We start from the raw sequence: 19076 nt of genomic DNA, 5'->3' as shown, positions 1-19076 counted from the left end.
CATACTCAGGCCATACTTCTTGTCCTGCATACTGTATATGTAGGTTCCCCTGTATGGGAACTGGGAAATTCCCTATTGCTGGTGCCAAGATTGTCATCCTCATCATGCGATGGGACCGAGAGGCCCTACCCGGGTTGAGGACGGGGCAGGTGCATCCTCGTGCCGTCCAGGACTCTGGGTACAGGGTGAGCCTTCCCCGTGGCAGCTTCATCTTGGTGTTCTGGGTCAGGATCTTCTTCACCTTCACCTCCACCTCGGCGTGAGAGCCCTTGTCGTGTGCCGACAGGATCTTCACTTTCAGCACTGCAACAGGTCAGCTGGAGGTCAGAGAGAGGCCCAGAACTAAGGGCCCAGAACTATTATGGTTCAGATTGCAGCTCAGTACCAGGGGCCCAGAACCGTTATAGGTCAGATAGCGGCCCTGGACCAGGGGCCCAGAACCATTAGGGTCAGAGAGTGGTTCCATGCCAGAATCATGTAACGGCACTGAACAGAACCGGGTCTGCAGTACAGTATAGTGTTATCTTACCGATCCAGTTCTGAGTCCCGTGTGCAGAACTCACCGAAATCGTACTTCATGGAGCAGAAGCGCTTGGGCGTGCTCAGGACCTGCTCCTTGCATTCACACTTTTCTGCAAAGGACAATGTGAACGGGGTCATTGAACACCCAACAACACGCGACTACACACAAGGCACGTAGGCCTCCCCGATCCGAGCCTGGCGCTCTGGGCGAACATAGAGATGTGTGACACACACAGGGCGGAGCTCTGATAACTGATCACAAAGGACCGGTGATTTCTGGGGTTTCCCTGAAAAAGGCACCCTCCCCCCGCCCTTAACTAAATTACAACCAAGGTCTGAATGTTACTCTGATGTCAAAATATTCCAGATGTACGTGTGTTTACGTGAATCGCCAAAAGACCTCAACAGCGCCCCCACCTGAGTAGTGTAAGGCGGAGAACAGCTCGTCCGTCCTGAAGATGGACCTGCCCTTGCTGCCGTTGTCTCTCGGGCTGTAGTCATGCTCCAGGTCTAAGCTGAGTGGGCTGGAAGGGACACGCATAGGCCTGTGATATTGCGGCCCAATAGGCACGGTGATCACATCCCGCTTTCGGGAATCATCCCTGCATCCTTACGGCGCTATGGCTGGCTCACCCAAACACGCAGTCTCCCGTGAAGGGGTCGCAGTCTCCAGCACAGGCGCAGGCTTTGCAGCCAAACTGGAGGAACCCCCAGTATCCCACCATGCACCTGTCGCAGTGCAGCCCGCCCACCCCGGGCTTGCAGACGCAGTGCCCGTTGCTGGGGTTGCAGAGGGCGCCCCCGCTCTGCTGGTAGTGGACAGACCCCATCGGGTGACAGTCACAGGCTGGAAAGTTTTTAAATAAAGACAATACATTGTATTTAAATAAACGTTTAATGCAGGCTAAACAATCTTCCTACTTGCTATATGCCACATTCACTGGGAGCCAATGAATAAATCTGGATGTATCCCAGCAAATTGGGCAACACCACTGATTGTGCTGGAGTCACGCAGCTTCATGTATGGCCCCCCCCAGGACATCCCCACCCTGCCCCTTGCACTAACCACCAACAAAAAGCTCTGAATGGGCAGAGATAACATTATGAGGAAGAGGAGATTGATGCTTTCATTTCCGTAATGACCTCCTTTCCAGATACAGTAGAGCATATTTAGGCTTTTTATGATCTAACATGGCCGATACCACAATGGTTCCTCTGTGGCCCCACTATCTGGAGGGAGAATCGGATCGGATCAGTGCTTGGTTGCCCTTTTTTCCGTGTTAATCCACCTGTTGATAGCACATGGCTCAGATGATGCCAGGCGGGCAAACAGCTCACAACAGCTGCTGATTTACATCCTGAACAGTAGCCAGGACCCCTGGCAGCAGCAGCAGCAGCTGCCGGCATCTCCGCCCCGCTCATGCTGCGGGGGGGCGGGGGGGGTACGGTGTTGCCCACAGACTTCTGGGGAAAAAGAACACTTCAGAGTTTATGTCTACTGAATGTGTAGTGGTATTTCTACAGTGCACTATACCTCATCCAGGCTTTTCACTATTTCTCTACGTTTCAGACATCAGAAGCCATCATACATTTGACTCTGTACCTCTTGCTAGAACCCAAAGTGATGCCAACCAATTTTGGGTACAAATGCCTGAAGCAGCGGTCGGTGATACGAGCTGAAACGCAACACAGCATGGCCTTTTAGTGGGCCCCCCCCAGACACACACACACACACACACAGGTGTCTTTCTCTCTTCAGGTTCATACACTTAAGGCTTAGAAGATGAAGGGAGAGAAATGAAACTGAAGCTGGAAGCAGCCTGGGGGGATTTTTGTGTAAAAATACAGGATGATACTTTTAAGGGCTGAATCACGCAGAAGGCTGCTGGGACCTTAAAAACCTCTCAGCAAACACTGTGGACTCGGGCAGCTCTGAAGAGCTGCGTGTTTCAGCATTCAGGCCGCCGCAGAGGTTGTTTTTGCAGGTTTAATAAACATCACAAGGATCATCGGTAATCAGTGATAGGCCAGTTTGTAATTATGACACTGCATATACTGAGATTAGCAACCTGTCACTGTGCGTGTGCATGTGCGTGGGGGTCATGTCCCCACAATGTGATAAAGTAGTTATTTTAACATTGTGGGGGGCATTTTTTTGGTCCCCACAAGGAAGAAACTCAATATCATAAATATCTGTGACTCCAATCAAACAACTAAAAAAAGTCTTGTATTTTGTTTGGTTATTTATGATTAAGGTTAGGGCTGGGTAGGGGATATCACTGCTGTGCGCTCAGCCTGCTTCAGTCATCCCAAAGCTCTTCTCCCGATGACCCATGTGGTTCCGGCCCAATCGTTTTCGCCCTGAGCCGCAAAGTCCAGGAAACTCGTCTTCGCGAGTTCTCACAAAACGGCGGCGCGTGTGCGTGACCATGTGACCCACCCAGAGAGCAAACAGACGGTATTCAGTCTGTGTCTGACTGGCTTTACGTAATAATCTCCTTTCCTCCGTCACCTTCCTCAGAGCTCTCCCTCACCAACTTGGCGGGAACAGCAGGACGACGGGCAGGAATGGGAAAAATGTACAGTATGGGAAGCTCCTTCATGGTGGACAACTATAGCAGCGTCTCAGTAGGGCGATGCAGGAAGAATGACTCTGCCACCCCCACCCCCCATCTCCACCCTGCCCCCAGTCAAGCCAGTGTCCAGTGAATGCTTGCTCTTCAGTTTACACCCCCGAGGGAGTCGCAGTGGCAGAATTCACCAAGGAAGATGATTAAAAAGTGCCCTATATTTGTCAGACAGCAACAAACGGATTTTTCCTTTGACTGATACAAAGTTCTTTTTCAGTATATGGCAATAAATCAGTCCCCGCCCCAGGCAGCTTCCCCCCCACCACTTTGAGCTGCGTCCTGCATCTCGCCCGCTTCCCCATTACACCAGCCAGTCTCCGTCTGATCTGGCGGGCACGCTGATGCGTGCACCAGCTCCTTATCGCCGGCCGTCCCGCCGGGACCAGATAGCAGCCGTCTGATTATCTGGATAATATGTAAGAGCCTTCAGATGGAAAGGTGGATCTGATAAGGGAAGAACAACAGATTCCCTTCAGGAATTTCCAAAAGCACCAATATTAATGGGCGATAAGTGAAAGGTCAGAACTTGAACAAGATCCTAAACATTACAATATGTTTGCTGATAAAGTACCTGTGAAAATAACAGAGTAAAGCACTGCTTATAACTTTGAGAGTAAGGAGCGTAATCTAGCTTTTTCTGAATGAATAAACATAGAACGGTAGGCAGAAAGATACAGTATGATTAATTTCCTTTAAAAGAGCCCCCACGCCCCCACTACTTTAAGCACATTTATCAAAAGCAATTTATGTGTGTTTCCTTTAAACCCATTTAAACCCATCACTTTTGTGTCATTAGTACATTGCTCTACCTGCTGAGCTACACTTTACCTGACACAGCACAAATAATGTAGTATTATGCTATTACTTATGTACTAATTAACCACAAAATAAGTCTTACTTGCATACTGATCTCATGTTCGTTCATCATTTATGAATCGAGACGCATATTTTATCTCAAGCAGTTACTATATTTGTTAATTCTGTAAACCTTTGTGAACTACTGAAGTCACGAATAACATTAAATACTGATCTCATATTTATTCATCATTAATGAATTGTGATGCCTCCTTTATCTCAAGTAGCGACTGTATTTGTTCATGATTTAGTAACTGAATTTCTGCCCTGTCAAGTAAAGTGTTACTGAACAGATTACAACCCCCCCCCCTTGAAGTTTCAGTAGGACTGACTGGATGTTCAAAGGGGGATTATCCATCGCCAGGGGTACGGCTGGGGGCCTCGGTGTGTAAACTGGTCTGCATTAGTAAACAAGCAGGAATCGTCCAGAACCAGGACCAGAACCAAAACAAGCCCTTGAGAGACGCAATAAAGCAGTCAGGGACACCACCAAAAGCAAACATGACTTACAGGAGAGTCTTTAGGTTCTGCTTTGACACACTGGTCTAGCCAACCTGTCCTACTGACAGAACAGGTTTCCCTTTTATCTGAAGTGGTACAGTCCAATCTGTCCTACTGACAGCACAGGGTTTCCTTTTCTCTTAAATGGTATGGTCCAAAAGCAGGTGGGAGGCATCGCATTTACTGCGTAAGTGTTTAATAAGGCCTAAAAAAGCTTGTTTAATGTCTGTGGTTTTTGGTCACCTGTCTGGACCCTCCCCAGCCCGCCGAGACCCGCGGTGTTCCTTCCTGTTTAGAGCCCCTCCTTGGCCTGGCACCATACCGCCCCCCTCCCCCGGACAGGTGCCCACTGGAAGCTAATGCTTGTCCCAACTCGCACCCGGGGTGTCGGCATTCCAGTGTGGCGGGCCGCCCCCCTGCCCTCGCAGCCCTCCGATGGCCGAGCCACGCCTCTCGTAAACCCTTCTCACCCTAATGCTACGTTCACACTGCGAGCGGCGAGAGCGTCAAAGCGACCGGAAGTCATCCATTCTCTATGGGAGGGAGCGCCGGGAGGCGTCGAGGAGCGGCGCAGTGCGTCGCGATCTGGGCGGCGGGAGCGTCAGACAGAAGTTGAATCCCAGTCAACTTTATGGTAATGAGTTGTGACGCGGTTGGGCGGCAACCAATGGGAATGTAGAGGTGCTCCGCTAAAGAGAGTGCCGCAGAACATAAGCGTGTAAACTTTTGTTCCGACCCAACCGTTCCTAGGCACAATGAAGGAGAGACTTATTATTGCTGTGGCCGGGTACCCAGTTATATATGATGTGTCTCTGTTTGCATACAGGGACATAAATAAAAAAAATGAGGCATGGACCAGAGTGTCCGAAACAATCGGTGTTCCAGGTGAGATGGTGAAGTGCATAATATATATTTTTGTGAAAAAGGAAGGAGATCAGTAGTAATTTTGGCGCCATAGCAGAGAAAACAGTGCAAATTGTCGGTAATGTTAAACCTATTTATAGCATTAGTGTTTGTGAAAACATAATTATGTGTTTTAGTAGAACTGTCGTGAAACATTTTAAGTACTATTTATGTTAACTAAAGAAACATAAAGCACAAGCAACTACTTGGCGATCATCCATTGTGATCCAAGGTAAATTTGAAAAGAAGCGCTACACTATTTATAGGTAACATTTTCCCTCCAGAACGCTTGATTTTAAGTGGGAATGCAAATAACTGGCTCACAACAATATTTATTTGACAAATTATGTCCTACCAGGAGTCGGTGCAAAGATATAAGCTACACGTTTGTTTGTTTTGCGACCCCTTTAAAAAGTTCTCAGAGCCTGGCATTCTGAGCGGCCTTGTCCCCGCCCACTCTATGACATCAGAGAGCGTCTCCGGCGCTGGCTAGCGTCGCGTTCAGGGCGGCGGGAGCGATGGCTGGCGTCTTTGACGCTCGCGGTGTGAACGTAGCATAAGCGATCAGTCTCCACAGCTTATTCTGGGATAACCTCTGAACCAGCACGATAACTGGGAAATTTCACTGGATGCTAAGTCATTCCCTAGATAACTGGGCTAACTCACCGAACCTCAGGTATTTCACCTTCTGTGAAGCAGGAACTGTATTTATATATCCGAACACGTTTCTGATGTTTCAATATAACTATAAATTATCAAATAAAAAAAATGTTTTAGAGGAAGGTTTCTGGCCCAGAATGAGTTCATATCTTCTGATGCAGATGGGAGAAGCTGGAGCTGATGGGGCGGAGCCAATGGGGCGGGGCCGGGGGGGGGAGGCGCCCTTACGTTTGCAGGAGTCGGGGGCTGATGCTGGCCTCTGGGGGTCCCTGTAGAAGCCGCTCTTGCAGCTCTGGCAGTTGCGGCCCTCTGTGTTGTGCTGGCAGTCGATGCAGACGCCCCCACTGCGGCGGCCCGAGGTCAGCCACACCGTCCTGGAGAAGCGGCAGGCTGCCGCATGCCCGTTGCACTTACACTCTGGGGGGGGGGGGGTAGTACGTACACACACACACACACATACAGCCAGTGTGTAAAAAGCTTGATTTACATGCAACCTAATTACTTTGATTCCTACTACATATGAAATGGTTTTTCAACCATACTTCTTTACAGAAGTGCATCTTCTTGCCGTGGGTCTCAATGCATAGGTGCCCCCCCAGCCCTACCGCAATCACAGCAGCACTACTCACTCCTGCACTCCTTGGGTGCCCCCGTGATCCCGTTGGCAGGCTGCCATGGCTGGTCATTGTACAGGGGGGCACATCGCTGGCAGTGATCCCCGGCAGTGTTGTGCCTGCAGATGCACTTACCATGGACCTGAGATAGGGAGACGGGGAAAGAGGGAGGGAGAGAATGAAGGAGAGTGAGGGATAGAGAGAGAGGGGAGAGAGAGGCCGAGAGAGAAAGAATGGAGGAGAGAGGGAAAGAAAGAGGGAGGAGGAGAGAGAAAGAGAGAGAGAGCAGGAAAGGGGGGAGAGAGGGAAAGAAAGTGGGAGAAGGAGAGAGAAAGAGAGCAAGAAAAGGAGGAGAGAGAGGGGGAGGGGATGAAGCAGCATGTCATTGCTACATATCATTCCAAAAGATGCCCACACCAGTGAGGGCATCCGTATGTGAAAAGACACCCAGCGGACCCCCTCAGCAGGCCCTCCCCTCGCAGTCCATTCAGACCCTGCCCCCCCCCCCCCTTAACAGGGGTCGACAGTCCGACCGAATGACCGAGGATGGGCGGGCACAGCAGCTCAGCAGCAACAGAACATCCAAAAACAACACGCGTGCCTTGGGGATGGGCGGGACAGCCCATAATGACCCCCGACGCACAGGCAGCACGGCACACTGCAACGAAGGTATGAAAACACACATCACCTTAATCCCGGAATGTTAACCTATAATTAGGGAATGCATGCCAAGTCACATGCTTTATTACCGCACTTAAAAAACGGTTAATTCATGCTGTGTTAATTATAGTGTGACAAGCTAGGAGGGAGTGCCTTTCAAAAGAGTATTTACTGCTTCTCAAATATAACATTACACCTTACAAATGCTCCTTTTATTATCCTCATCATATCTGCACATTAGCATTAAAGGCGGCTTCTACCCAGCGTCTGCGAATCCATCAAGTTACTAAAACGGCCAAAGCGGAACTAGATCCGCCAACAGATTTTCTGTTTTTGGGATGTAAGAGATCTTTACTAGTGTTTGGTGACACAGCACCTTGCCTGTTTCTCTGACAACACTGAGGGAGATATTACTGATAGTTATTTAGTACTTTTTCCCCTGTTAAACCTGAAGCTATTCCACTAAAATTGTAGCAGCTTTATCTAACTGACCCAGCCAGAACAAAACTAGCTTGCTGCAGATCAGCCTGCTTTTGTACATTATATAGAACATACATAATATAGAACAAATGAAAAACAAAAGTTTAATATTCCCATGCCCGCCGCCCCCCCCACCAAACACCATGCTTGCGCAAGAACAGACAGGCTAATTGTAGTAGGTTTTACAGACTTAGCCACATGCTACAATTACAGTAATTCCTGCAATGGAGGGTAAAACATGGTTTAATTCCCTGTGCCTGCAGTTTTGATGTCAACAGTGATGTCAACGAAATGCCTTTAACTGGCAACTGGTCTCTGTGCTCCCGCAGAGCTGAAGCTGCGGAGAGATTTCACTTTACAGTAGGTGCAGAAACTGGACCATGCAAGTCAACCTGCAACATTCCTCAAGCCAAAAGTGAGACTAAGGCACGGAGACAGTCTTCCTCTGTCTCTGAAAGACCTTCCGGAAAAGCTTCTGCTCAGACCTGGGAAGTGCCCCCTGTTGGCAAATTCAAAACAAAGCAAATTCTAAGCCTTCTAAATTGGGAAGCGGACAGATTGGGGGGCGTCCCAACCCACAAATCAGCAAAGAGGGACAGCTAATCTCATCACTGGCCACAGAAACTGGACCAGGGGGCATAAGCCAATGCGGACAGTCGCCATCTCGTCAAATGAGGCCATACGGGGAGCGATGGCTGAGGGTCGCCCGCCAGCCGGAACCTTCCTCGCAGATACACATGCCTGGCATGAAGGATGTGGTGGTTAAGGCCTGCCTCTGGTCCAAAACACAAGGTCGGGACTCAAGCCAGAAAAAGGAGGTCCACATTTGCTGTAACATCGTTTCAAAACAAAAACTGAACTTCATTAGATGCCTCGACCACGCTGAACAAGTAGTGTTACAACCTGCACTGGTAACTCTGCTCTCTACACGGACAGTGGAGGTCAGATGTTTTTGTTTATACTTCTTGTTAAGGGCCCTCAGAGAAGCGATAATGACGGAGGAGTGTGTAAAAGAGGTCAAGCCACACAAAATGGTTAGAGAGCCAGAAAAACAGCGAGAGACGGCCAGAGAATGACTGAGGGCCTCCATATGGTGGGTTCACCACAGTTGTGAGCAGCAGCGGGGTCATGTGACCTGCGAGGGGGCTGCACTGGGTAGTACTTCCTGATTTCCACTCTTCCCATGGAGGGACTGAGAGCAGTACAGTGGATTAAAGGGTTCACAGGCCACAGTGCTTATCATTGGGTTTTTGTGGGAGGTGCCCCGAGTCATGTGACCACTGGGGGCGGGGAGTTTGAGGTATTATTTTAGTGCTAAATCCCTGCCAGCTGTGAGTGGGAAGGTGGAAAACCTCATTACCACAAACGTGTGTGTCAGCTTACACGCAAACAGGCGATAGACAACTTTACACAGTAGCGGTCTGATCGCAAATTATCCGTCTGTTTACGGTTCCCTTAATTACCACGTAGCTGAGCGTAATTGCCGCGAGTGCTACTGTAGCAATATGATGGTGGGGAAAGGCTTCTTGACGCTTGTCTCTCAGACAGGGCCGGCGTAATGATAGTTTCTGTCGCCACCATGACACGAAGAGCCCAGAGTGACGCCACCACTATCGTTTCCCGTCATGCTCTCCTGTGATCAGTATCGGAGCAGAAAAACAATTTGCCGTGTTCTGCTCTGATGCCAAGTTAAACAGAAATCCATCAAGCAGAACCGGAGGGAGTTCAGCGGAAAAGTAATCCGCACGCCTGGATTTCCTGTCGTAATTTTATACACAGCATGCCCCTTTGAAGTAACATGTTTCATTCCAGAAACAAGGTGAAATGAAAACGTTTTGTGGTTTAATTGCACTCGCTGCAAAACAAACGACAAACGAGGGCGTGTGTTATAAACACTTCAGAGCTGGCCACAGCTTCACAGCCAGCTAATTAGGTTTTTATTCGCTGGGCCTCATTTCCAGAACGTTTCCTTGTATGTCATGTCTAGGATGTTTAATCTCTGAGTCCATCTCTGTTGTGATTTCGGTGTTTGGGTTTCAAATGTATTGCAAATCTGGGGTGAAAGAAAATACTTGCACACACGCAAACACACACACGCAAACACACACACACACACACACACACATAAAAACAATAATCCCAGGTTTACAAACAGAGCCAGATGCTCTTGTCTAATACGTGTTTATAACACCTCTGTCTGGTCATTTCACAGAGGAGGGGTGTCATTTACTGGCAGTCATGGTGGTGCAGTGGTTAGCACTGTTGCCTCATACTACTGGGACCCAGATTAAGTCTCCATTATGGCTCCATGTGTTTAGAGTTTGCATGTCATCAAGTTTCCCCCCACAGACCAAAAAAATGCTGAGGTTAACTGGAGTTACCAAATTGTCTGCATGTGTGAGTGAATGGTGTGTGAGCGGGTCGGAGCCCAATCCTGGGTTGTTTCCTGCCTTGTGCCCACAGGCTCTGTTTCCCCCGTAACCCTGAATAGGACAAGAGTGGGGGGTAATATCTGTATGTCCGAGCAGATGAGAAGGGCTCCTGAACTGAAATATGACATGTTAACCTGAAGGAGAGCAGGATGGCGTATGCTGACCAAGGGCTGCACTTAGTCTAAGTAAATTCAGCCACCGCTGACCATCCTGAGATTGCCTGCCGCCCTCCCCGTGCCTTTCGCTGAATCCTTCCAGATCTGGCTGCATCCTGCCTAACGGGCTCCCCTCAAGTCTAGCCAAGATTAAAGGCTGTAGACAAAACGGACATTCACATGCTTGGTTTATCCGATCGGAAGTGGGAAAAAATACACATGGTCAAGCAAACCAAACAAATGGCAGCAAGGAAACACACACACACACACATGGCACCTCCCATTGTCTGTGTCCACGGACACTGCTGGAAAGTGAAACCTCGAGCTTGATTGGTCGCATCGTGCCAGCCAGTGTCCTGCCCTGCGCTTAACATTCACTGTGATCTCTATGAATAAAATTTCATCTCAGGTCATCATCTGCCAAACGGATATTCATCGTTTTTATCATCCATGGGTATTTTCTCACAAGATGGGTATCCTTCTGTGGAAGGAAGGTGACATGAAATGGCACGCAGGGAGTCATGGTGACACAGGAAACCACAGGAGGGAAAGGGACACACACACACACACTCAACATTATGCAAAGGTGGTTTGGTTGTTAAAAAGTTACTTCAATGCCACACACCCGCACAGTGTAGTGACTGTTTGTGGCCAATAGGGGGTAGTGTGTGGTTTGTGTGGCTGTAAACAGCGCCGCTTCCCTCGTGGCCCCAAGGCACAGCGCACGCTTTGGCACTTACACATGTTCAGTATTTCCATGTGTTCAGCTGCCTGGCCTGAGCTCAGGCTGACCCGACCTCGGGACGGTAGGGATGCAGAAGTGGACAAACCGAGAACGGCAGCAAAGACGGCAGAAGATGAGACTCAGCCCAGCAACAATGGATGTTTATTCCTGTGAGCTCTCCAAGTTAAAAAGGCCATTTGCTTGTCAGGGCTGCATTAGTGAGATGATCTTCTGGCTATGTCAAAGGGGGAGTTGACCCCAAAATTGAACAATGATATGTTTTACAGGGGCTTTAGTACTGTCTATCCATCTAGGTTGCTCTTCTGGGAGTTGCCTGGTTGTCTTCTCTCAAACATAATGAGACTGAATGGCATTCTTTCTGTGCTGATTAAAACTCCCAAAAAATATATTTGAAAAATTGAACAGCAATGTCTCTTACTGGAAATAATGACCGGGTTACTCAAGATAATCCACAGAATTTTTGGTGAGCAGTTTAATGTAGGAACTATTTTCTTCTACAGAACTCCACACACCAATTGTATCGCTGCGCAGAACATATCGCCAGGGTTCTAGATCAAGAGAGAACACTGATATTTCTAACTAGACAGTTCCCAGCAGAACAACCTAGATGGATAGATATGACCAAAGCCATGTAAAACATATCTTTTTTTCAGTTTTGGGGTGAACTGCCGCTTTAACCTTTTAACTTTTTACCTAACAGGATGGCCCTGCTGAACGTTTAGCCGAACCTGAACCTTGGAGTTCTTAAAAGAGCCCCATCTAGAGGAGCAGAGGGGGTTTTGGATAGAGTCGCCCGTCGCTCACCACGTGGTTGGTCCTTTCCCGAAGGGGCTGGTAGCCGGGGGCGGGGCCACAGTGCTCAGCATGCCCGTTACAAAAGCAGCTGCCCTTGGCGATGAAGTCGTAGATGGCGAAGTGGCCCATAGGCCGGGGACCGGGAGCAAGCTCCTTCGCCCCGCAGGGACATTCCTGGCCCAGCAGGAGTCGCAGCCGAAGGTTGGTGACAAGCAGTTTATGCTGAGCCTTCTCGCTGTAGGGGTCCAGGGAGTTCCAGGGCGGCATGGCACGGTAAATCACCTGAGGGCAGACAGAGAGGGAGGGTCAATGGCAGCCAGATGGACATCCCGGGCCAAACAGGAGCCCCCAGGTGCTGCCCTTGGTTTGGAGAGTGCCCAGAGAATCTGACCAGCCACGCAGTCTCTCATGTGCTTGCGGGTGCTCTTCTGGCATGTGTCCTAACCCTAACCCTAACCCTTTACATCCCTGTATAAGGCTTATTTCCGAATTTCCCTTCCTGTGCCAGGTCTCCCAGCCCTGAAAGCCTCACCTCTCAGACACCAACAGGGGGCACAGGGGGGTTAAATCTCCAGGTCTAACACCCGCCCCAGCACTCGGCCCCACCCCAGGATGAGGGATTTCACAAACCTGCTCATTCTCCATTCTATTCTAAGGCTTGTCATCTACTCCTCATGTGGACTCCCCCCCCCCCCCCTCTCTATTTCAGGTCTGGCGAAGCACCAAGTTTTCTCGGTTTGCCTTGAAAGCTACCGTGAGAGCAAATAGAAACCCAAGCCCTGGGGCGAGACGCCTTCCTCAGCAGCCAGAGATGGCCGCTTCTATTCCTGCTACAGCTGCTCCTATTCCTGCTCCTCCTGCTGCTCCTATTCCACTCCTGCTGCTCCTATTCCTCTCCTGCTGCTCCTATTCCGCTCCTGCTGCTCCTATTCCTGCTCCTCCTGCTGCTCCTATTCCGCTCCTGCTGCTCCTATTCCGCTCCTGCTGCTCCTATTACTTCTCCTGCTGCTTCCATTCCTGCTCCTGTGCAGCTTTGTAGTCCTGTGTTGTTTTATGTAGCACCATGGTGCTGGTTTCACTGTGCACTGTACCAAATGTATATGGTTGAAATCCCCATAAGAAGTGACTTGACTTGTCTTGACTCCCTATTCCTGATCCTGCGGCTCCTATTTCTGCTCTGGCTGCTTATGTTCCTGCTCTGGCTACTGCTATTTGCAAAGCGATTTCCACCAGACGTTACTGTCATCCTTCTTTCCTCCGTTGACACCCTACTGCTGTCTCTCATCATCATCATTGTAACTGGAACAGATGCAGCAGTCATGATGCAGAAGTGCTGCATAAAACCCTTAACATCCCACTTTCAGGGTATCGTTCACCACCCTCAGCCAGCAATGGTGAATTTCACCACTTCAAGGAGGGCGTGGCAGTCTCCCTTCGCCAAGAATGGCATGGTATTCCAGCTCGAGGCGGCGTCGCTGGCTGCTTCTTCATTCACCGGCCCGGTGTTAAGGAGACGACACTCTCAATTCGCCGAAGCCGCTGCCTGGAGGGGTCACGAGGTTGCAGTATCGCACTCCACAATTACGGGGACCTCACAAGCAGACCATGGGGCAAGGAGATACTTGAGAAAACTCACAAGACAAAAGGGCATGTGAGAGATCCAGCTCAACACAACTCTGCGGGGAACAAAGAGCACCAGGGCTGGGGGGCGGCATGTGAGGATTGTTGTCTAAGCAAATCATAGCAAAAATGCTCCAGTGTCAGAATTTCAAAAGTTTCAACACTTATATTGAGCTCCGTTTCTGCAGAGAGGCAGATCATACACTTTGTACACAAGTCACTAGTCATACTAGTTATCCGTGAATAAATTTACTATAATCTTGTAAAAAACAAAGACCATCCCAGAGTGTGTGTGTGTGTATGTGTGTGTGTGTGTGTGTGTATGTGTGTGTGGGTGGGGGGGGGGGGTGGGGGTTTCTGGGAAGGGGGCTTTTAGGACCCAAATCCAACGGCCAAGCAAGAACAAATCATGAATAAATTATTTGGCATAACTGGGGTGACAACAGTATGGCTATATATTTAAAAATATAGTCAGAGACAATTAAACACTGACACATTTCACAGGAAGCCAAGGTGGCAAAAACGCTCAGAATTCCCGCATCCAGACGCCCCCGCTGCTCTTATCCATTCCGCAGTGGAGCTGCTGTCTTCATCGACACACGCTTTTCAGTGGAATGCGTTTGGCTTTCAGCACATGAGGTGACATGTTTTAAATGTCACACCCCCCCCCCCCCCCCCCCCCGGCCCTGCGAACCCTAAATACCAGTGGCGTACATCACTCCAAGCCGCACCCGGCATTACACAGCACAGAGAGAGGCAGGGGGGTGGCAGGTATGCCCAGCACGCGGACGTGAATGGGATCTCAACAACCCTTGGAGCTCACCTGCAGGAGGCGCTATTTGACCGCGGGTCTTTCCCCACCACTATGGTTCATGATTAATGATCACAGAGAGAGTAAAGCGTAAAATGACCAGCAGGCTGTTTGGCCAGTTTATGTGCTGAGATAAAAAAGTGTTTCATGAGATACAGGTATAAATCTTTGCTTTAAAGAGGAGCAAAGGCAAGTAAATCATTTCTTCTCGGTCAACCACATCTGAGACCTCCCTCCCTCTGTGTCCTGGGCATCACAGAGGGAGCTTAATAAAGAACGGGGCGGGGGGGGGGGGGGGAGGGCGCACCCATACTCACCCCCACTAACCCCCTTCGCTGCAGGAGGCCTGGGTGCCAGAGAGAATTACAGCTTTTGAGGGTCGTAAAAAAATTCAGCAGGATGATAAACGGCTTGTAAATTAAGGAAGCTTTAAAATGTCACTCTCCCACCAAATGGTGAAACTACAGGCAGCCCCACCTGACAAAAAATAAAAACGGACCTCAGGATGGCAACAGCAGAAGTTTAGTGCCACATTTGCATATCAACAAAACCATCGTAAACAGTCTTTCTCAGGCTGCTGTTACATTACGTGGGTCGATTCATGTGCACGGGCCAGACTGGAAGTGAAATGGATAAATCTTCATAGAGTAGCAAGGGGGTCCCTCTCACAGCACAACGACACCGTGCCAGAACTCACAACCCTCTTCAAAACATTTGCTAACAAATCTCTGTGCTTCTGTCTCTGAATCCCTCAGCAAGATATGACTCTGTCATAAAATAATAATAATAATAATAATAAAGCTTAAAAATCTACTATTTCTTTCTTAGATGTCTTTAAGTCCAAACACACTTAAAAACACATATTTATATGTTGCTTTGTAAACATTTACACATGGCACCAGCCAATAGCAGGGCTGCTCTGTAGAGCTCACACAGTCTCAAGCTCTACGCACAGAGGTAGAGCTGCCTCGTAATCCAACAGCAGTTCCTGACAGCTGGTTCAAATTTATATATATCTATTTAATGGCAAGCACTTAAGGATGACTAGTGCTTAAGCATAACTACTTTGCACTATAAATCATACTGCGCTAAGGATAGTCTGGGTCAATGAAATTCTGACTGATCATCTACATGACATGACTTTGCCAATATTCCTTAGGCCGCATGTCAATGTCCCTTTCTACAGATAAAAGCCAACCCCTTCAGCTCGCTCTAAACACATCACCATTTAAAGGTAATCAATCCACCCACTCATCTTCTATAACTGCGCATCCAGTACAAAACTGCGGTCACTTAGAGGTAATCCTACCCCTGAAATGGTTTGAAATGGGAGACTGAGATATGGGCCTCAAGCGCATTTCCGAAAAAACAATCCGCAGTGATGTTTTCCTCCTCCATCGCCATGGAGACCCATAGCGTCACCTCATTCCAAACATCCACACCTCCAGGGGGCGATGCTGGCATACACCAGCGGCCTGCGTTACGCGCTTTCTTCCTGCGTCTTGCCTCAGAGAGGGTGAGGGGCTGCTGTTTCCAAAGGTGCTGCATGGAGTTCGATTTGGCTAACGTCTCCTCAGCACCCCCTATGGTGTAAAACGTTTTTTTGGGTGATCTTTGGGTTTACCATCGAGAGTTCACCCATCGGTGATTCAAATGATGCACAAGGTTAGCTCATAATCTGTCAAACCCCCCCCCCCCTCCAAAAGAAAACGCTAGATTCACAAAGTGTCCCGGATCTCCACAACACAGCTTCTCCATCAACCCTAATCCTTCATCTCCACCAACCTTAAGCATCCATAACCACCCCTGAGCACAGCTACACAAAGATCTGACTAGGTCCCTAAAAAATTCTACCCAATGAACTTACTCACGGGCTCCCCCTAGTGTCTGAACCCCTGAATGTCTTCCCCTTATAATGACCATTTATTGATCGCCATGGGGAAATTCTCTTTGACAGCGAACTTGGCAGTGAAGGGCGGCCACCTGCAGTGGTGCCCATGGAGCTGGGGATTATAAGCGGCCCACAGATGTAACTATTCTGCTGAAACTGGGCTTGAACCGGCAACCTACCGAGGCTTAACCCACTGAGCCACACACATGAGGCCCTGCCTCAGAAGTATCCATCCATCCATCCATCCACTTACCTCTCCCCTCGTGCAGGGGAATGGAGCCGAGTATTTGGAGGTGCACTCCACCTCATCCGGCTTCAGGGCTCTGTCCTCCAGCTCAAAAGCTTCCGTGCAGTTCCCGGCGAAGTAGGCGAGGGTGGTCCAGCTGCGCGTAAAGTCCTGCGACCGCTCCAGCACCATGGCGGCGGGCCGGACCGAGCGGAACACCACGATAAGGTGCGTGAGGTAGAACTTTGTATCCAGGTCCAGCTGGACGAATTCGTCGCTGACCCCCTCCGCCGACTGCCACCACGTGTCTGGGTGACGGAAGGAGGAGTCCACCATGGCGGAGGCCGGGTGGGCGTGCTGGGGGTTCGCCGAGCTGCACTTGTCGCATTTGAGCGGGGGGCAGGACCCCACGGCCGCCGCAGGACCCGTGTAAGAGCAGAACGACTCCGTATAGTTAGAACCGCAGACGGTCCGTGTCTGTATTCGCCGGCCCAGTGCCAGGTTTCCCATGGGCGGGTTACAGGCCTGGCTCTCGCACTGGGTCCCGACTCCAGAACCTGCCGCCAGTCTGCTGAGATCTGAGAACCGAGGGGGACAAGGGGGGGGGGGGTCTCCACTGAGTTAGAGCTTAACTGAATAGCAGCTATGAGGGCCCGAGTATGGCTTCCTCCAGAACGGAATCCCCCGTCAAATAGGACAATAAATCTTTCTTCTTAGATCAAAATAATAAAGTTACGCAGCATGCTTCTCTGAATAGGATCCAGATCACGACAACTGTTATAGTTAGTTATTAAGGATTACGGATGGATGAATGTGTCGTTGGGGTTCTGAAGCATTCCTTTATAAATTTATTGAGCAACACGGCTGTTTGATGTGGTGATAAATGATAAATAGAAAGACATGTCTGGAAGGACGTCCACCTCGATCGCTTCAGATAAATCTTGCCGCTCAAACGCGGAATGCAGCGAGGCGGGAGAACCGACGGCGCGTCTCATATGGGTTTCTACTAACATCGTGTATAATTTCCCCCTGTGATACATTTTAAGACTGATATTGCAAAGGTGTTGACGGTATTTAAAGAGGCTTTATTAAGTACTTCGCAAGCATTACCATGCCTCATGTAAGCTGGGGCTCACTGAAGGCCAAAATCAGCGCACAATGTAATTCTAAATTTGTTATATAATTGAATAACTGTGCTGTTTTTTTTTCATTTCGGTTAGCGAGACGAAGCGCCGGGTGTCTGTAAACTTCATCCATCCATCCATCCATTAGTCCATCCATCCATAAATCCATCCGTTTTCTGTACCCGCGTGATGTACCTAAATTTCGAAATCTGTATTCAGTGATTTGTATATTTCCCCGTGCGTTACCCTTACATTTTTTGGCCCCCTGGAGACAAACTCACAACACGCATGTAAATAACACCACTCCCACCCTGCAAGATGCCTGGAATGATTATTATTATTCTGCTTGTGCGAAATATAGATGGTTTTCAATCTGAAATGTTTAAAAACACATACGAGAACTTAAATCGTGGAGGTTACCCCCCTCACACTGGTTTTATCTGGCGCCTCTGTACCTCCAGGCATCTCCTTAAAAATAAACGCAACAAGATCCGCATCCACCGCGCTGTCAAAGCACATGCGCCGAGACTTTATGGTACTTATTTAAAAGCCCGAGTTTGATAATGGCCCACACCTTTTTACAGCAACAAAACGCCGCTCGGTAATTATAAGCCTTAACAGCGACAAGCAGGGGGCATCCGAACCGCTATTGTCTGCATAGGCTGAGCTCATCTGTACTTTCTATCCTGCGATTAAATAGTGAGACTCGGGAGGTACCTACCTGCGGACAGAGACTGCAGCCCCCAGAGAAGCAGGGCAAGTAACGCCGACCAGCTCATCCCCTGCAGCGTTGCCCTATTCCACATGGGAGACCAAGTTTTTGGGATTCTGAAGTATTCCTAAGATCTTTTTTTTAGATCAGATCAAAAATATTAATCCTTTTAATAACATGTGGCGGCAGGCTTTTATGTGCGGGGCAGATCCAGATGAAACTCTTCCAACCAAGCAGATCCCCCCACGCAATGCTAGTGACCTCGAGCAATAATTAAATGCGGAAAATCCACTCCTTGACAAATGCGACGGTCTAGATATTTCAAGCAACGACTGAAGCAAAGTCCGTCCCCTCGGTCGGGGGCGAGCGCTTCTCCGTAAGCCGGACGCTGGCGCTCCAGCGCTCGTCTCCTCCGCCGCAATCTGCTCCCTCGCACTTCAATCGCTAACTTTTGCCTGGAGATATACATCTGAGCAATATTGAAAGAGTGACAGGGCATCGCGACTCCGCCCCATCTCGGTTCATGTTTTTTTTCCTGCGACTTAAAGGCACATTCCTACAAATCACACTCGCGGGCTGTTAGATGAGAGTTTGCACGCTAGGATTCTTGCAAAAACAAAAAAAGCAGGTCAAGTCGGCGTAGGAAAAGGCATCCAGATGTACCACGTTGTTGTAAACAGCTTAAAAACAATGCATCAGGTGCTTCGAGGGCTCCGTTTCCTTCGAGGCCGCTTATGTCA

General features: G+C 49.2%; 1 protein-coding gene across 1 annotated transcript in view; it reads right to left on the bottom strand.

Moving 5' to 3' along the window:
• The window catches only part of ntn4 (netrin 4), a 20633-nt gene extending 1557 nt beyond the window's left edge, over positions 1–19076 (bottom strand). The window contains exons 1-9 of the mRNA XM_023812781.2: positions 18346–19076; positions 16528–17078; positions 11962–12234; positions 6701–6827; positions 6300–6488; positions 1156–1369; positions 940–1046; positions 564–632; positions 130–303 (exon numbers count right to left, since the gene is read on the bottom strand). Of these exons, the coding sequence (XP_023668549.1) occupies positions 130–303; positions 564–632; positions 940–1046; positions 1156–1369; positions 6300–6488; positions 6701–6827; positions 11962–12234; positions 16528–17078; positions 18346–18430 (1789 nt within the window). The 5' untranslated portion in view covers positions 18431–19076. The remainder of the gene's footprint in view (positions 1–129; positions 304–563; positions 633–939; positions 1047–1155; positions 1370–6299; positions 6489–6700; positions 6828–11961; positions 12235–16527; positions 17079–18345) is intronic.

The sequence above is a fragment of the Paramormyrops kingsleyae genome, chromosome 3 (genome assembly GCF_048594095.1).
Source record: "Paramormyrops kingsleyae isolate MSU_618 chromosome 3, PKINGS_0.4, whole genome shotgun sequence".
Classification (NCBI taxonomy): Eukaryota; Metazoa; Chordata; class Actinopteri; order Osteoglossiformes; family Mormyridae; genus Paramormyrops; species Paramormyrops kingsleyae.
Note: the sequence above shows the minus strand (reverse complement) of the source record. Positions and strands in the feature narration are given on the sequence as shown.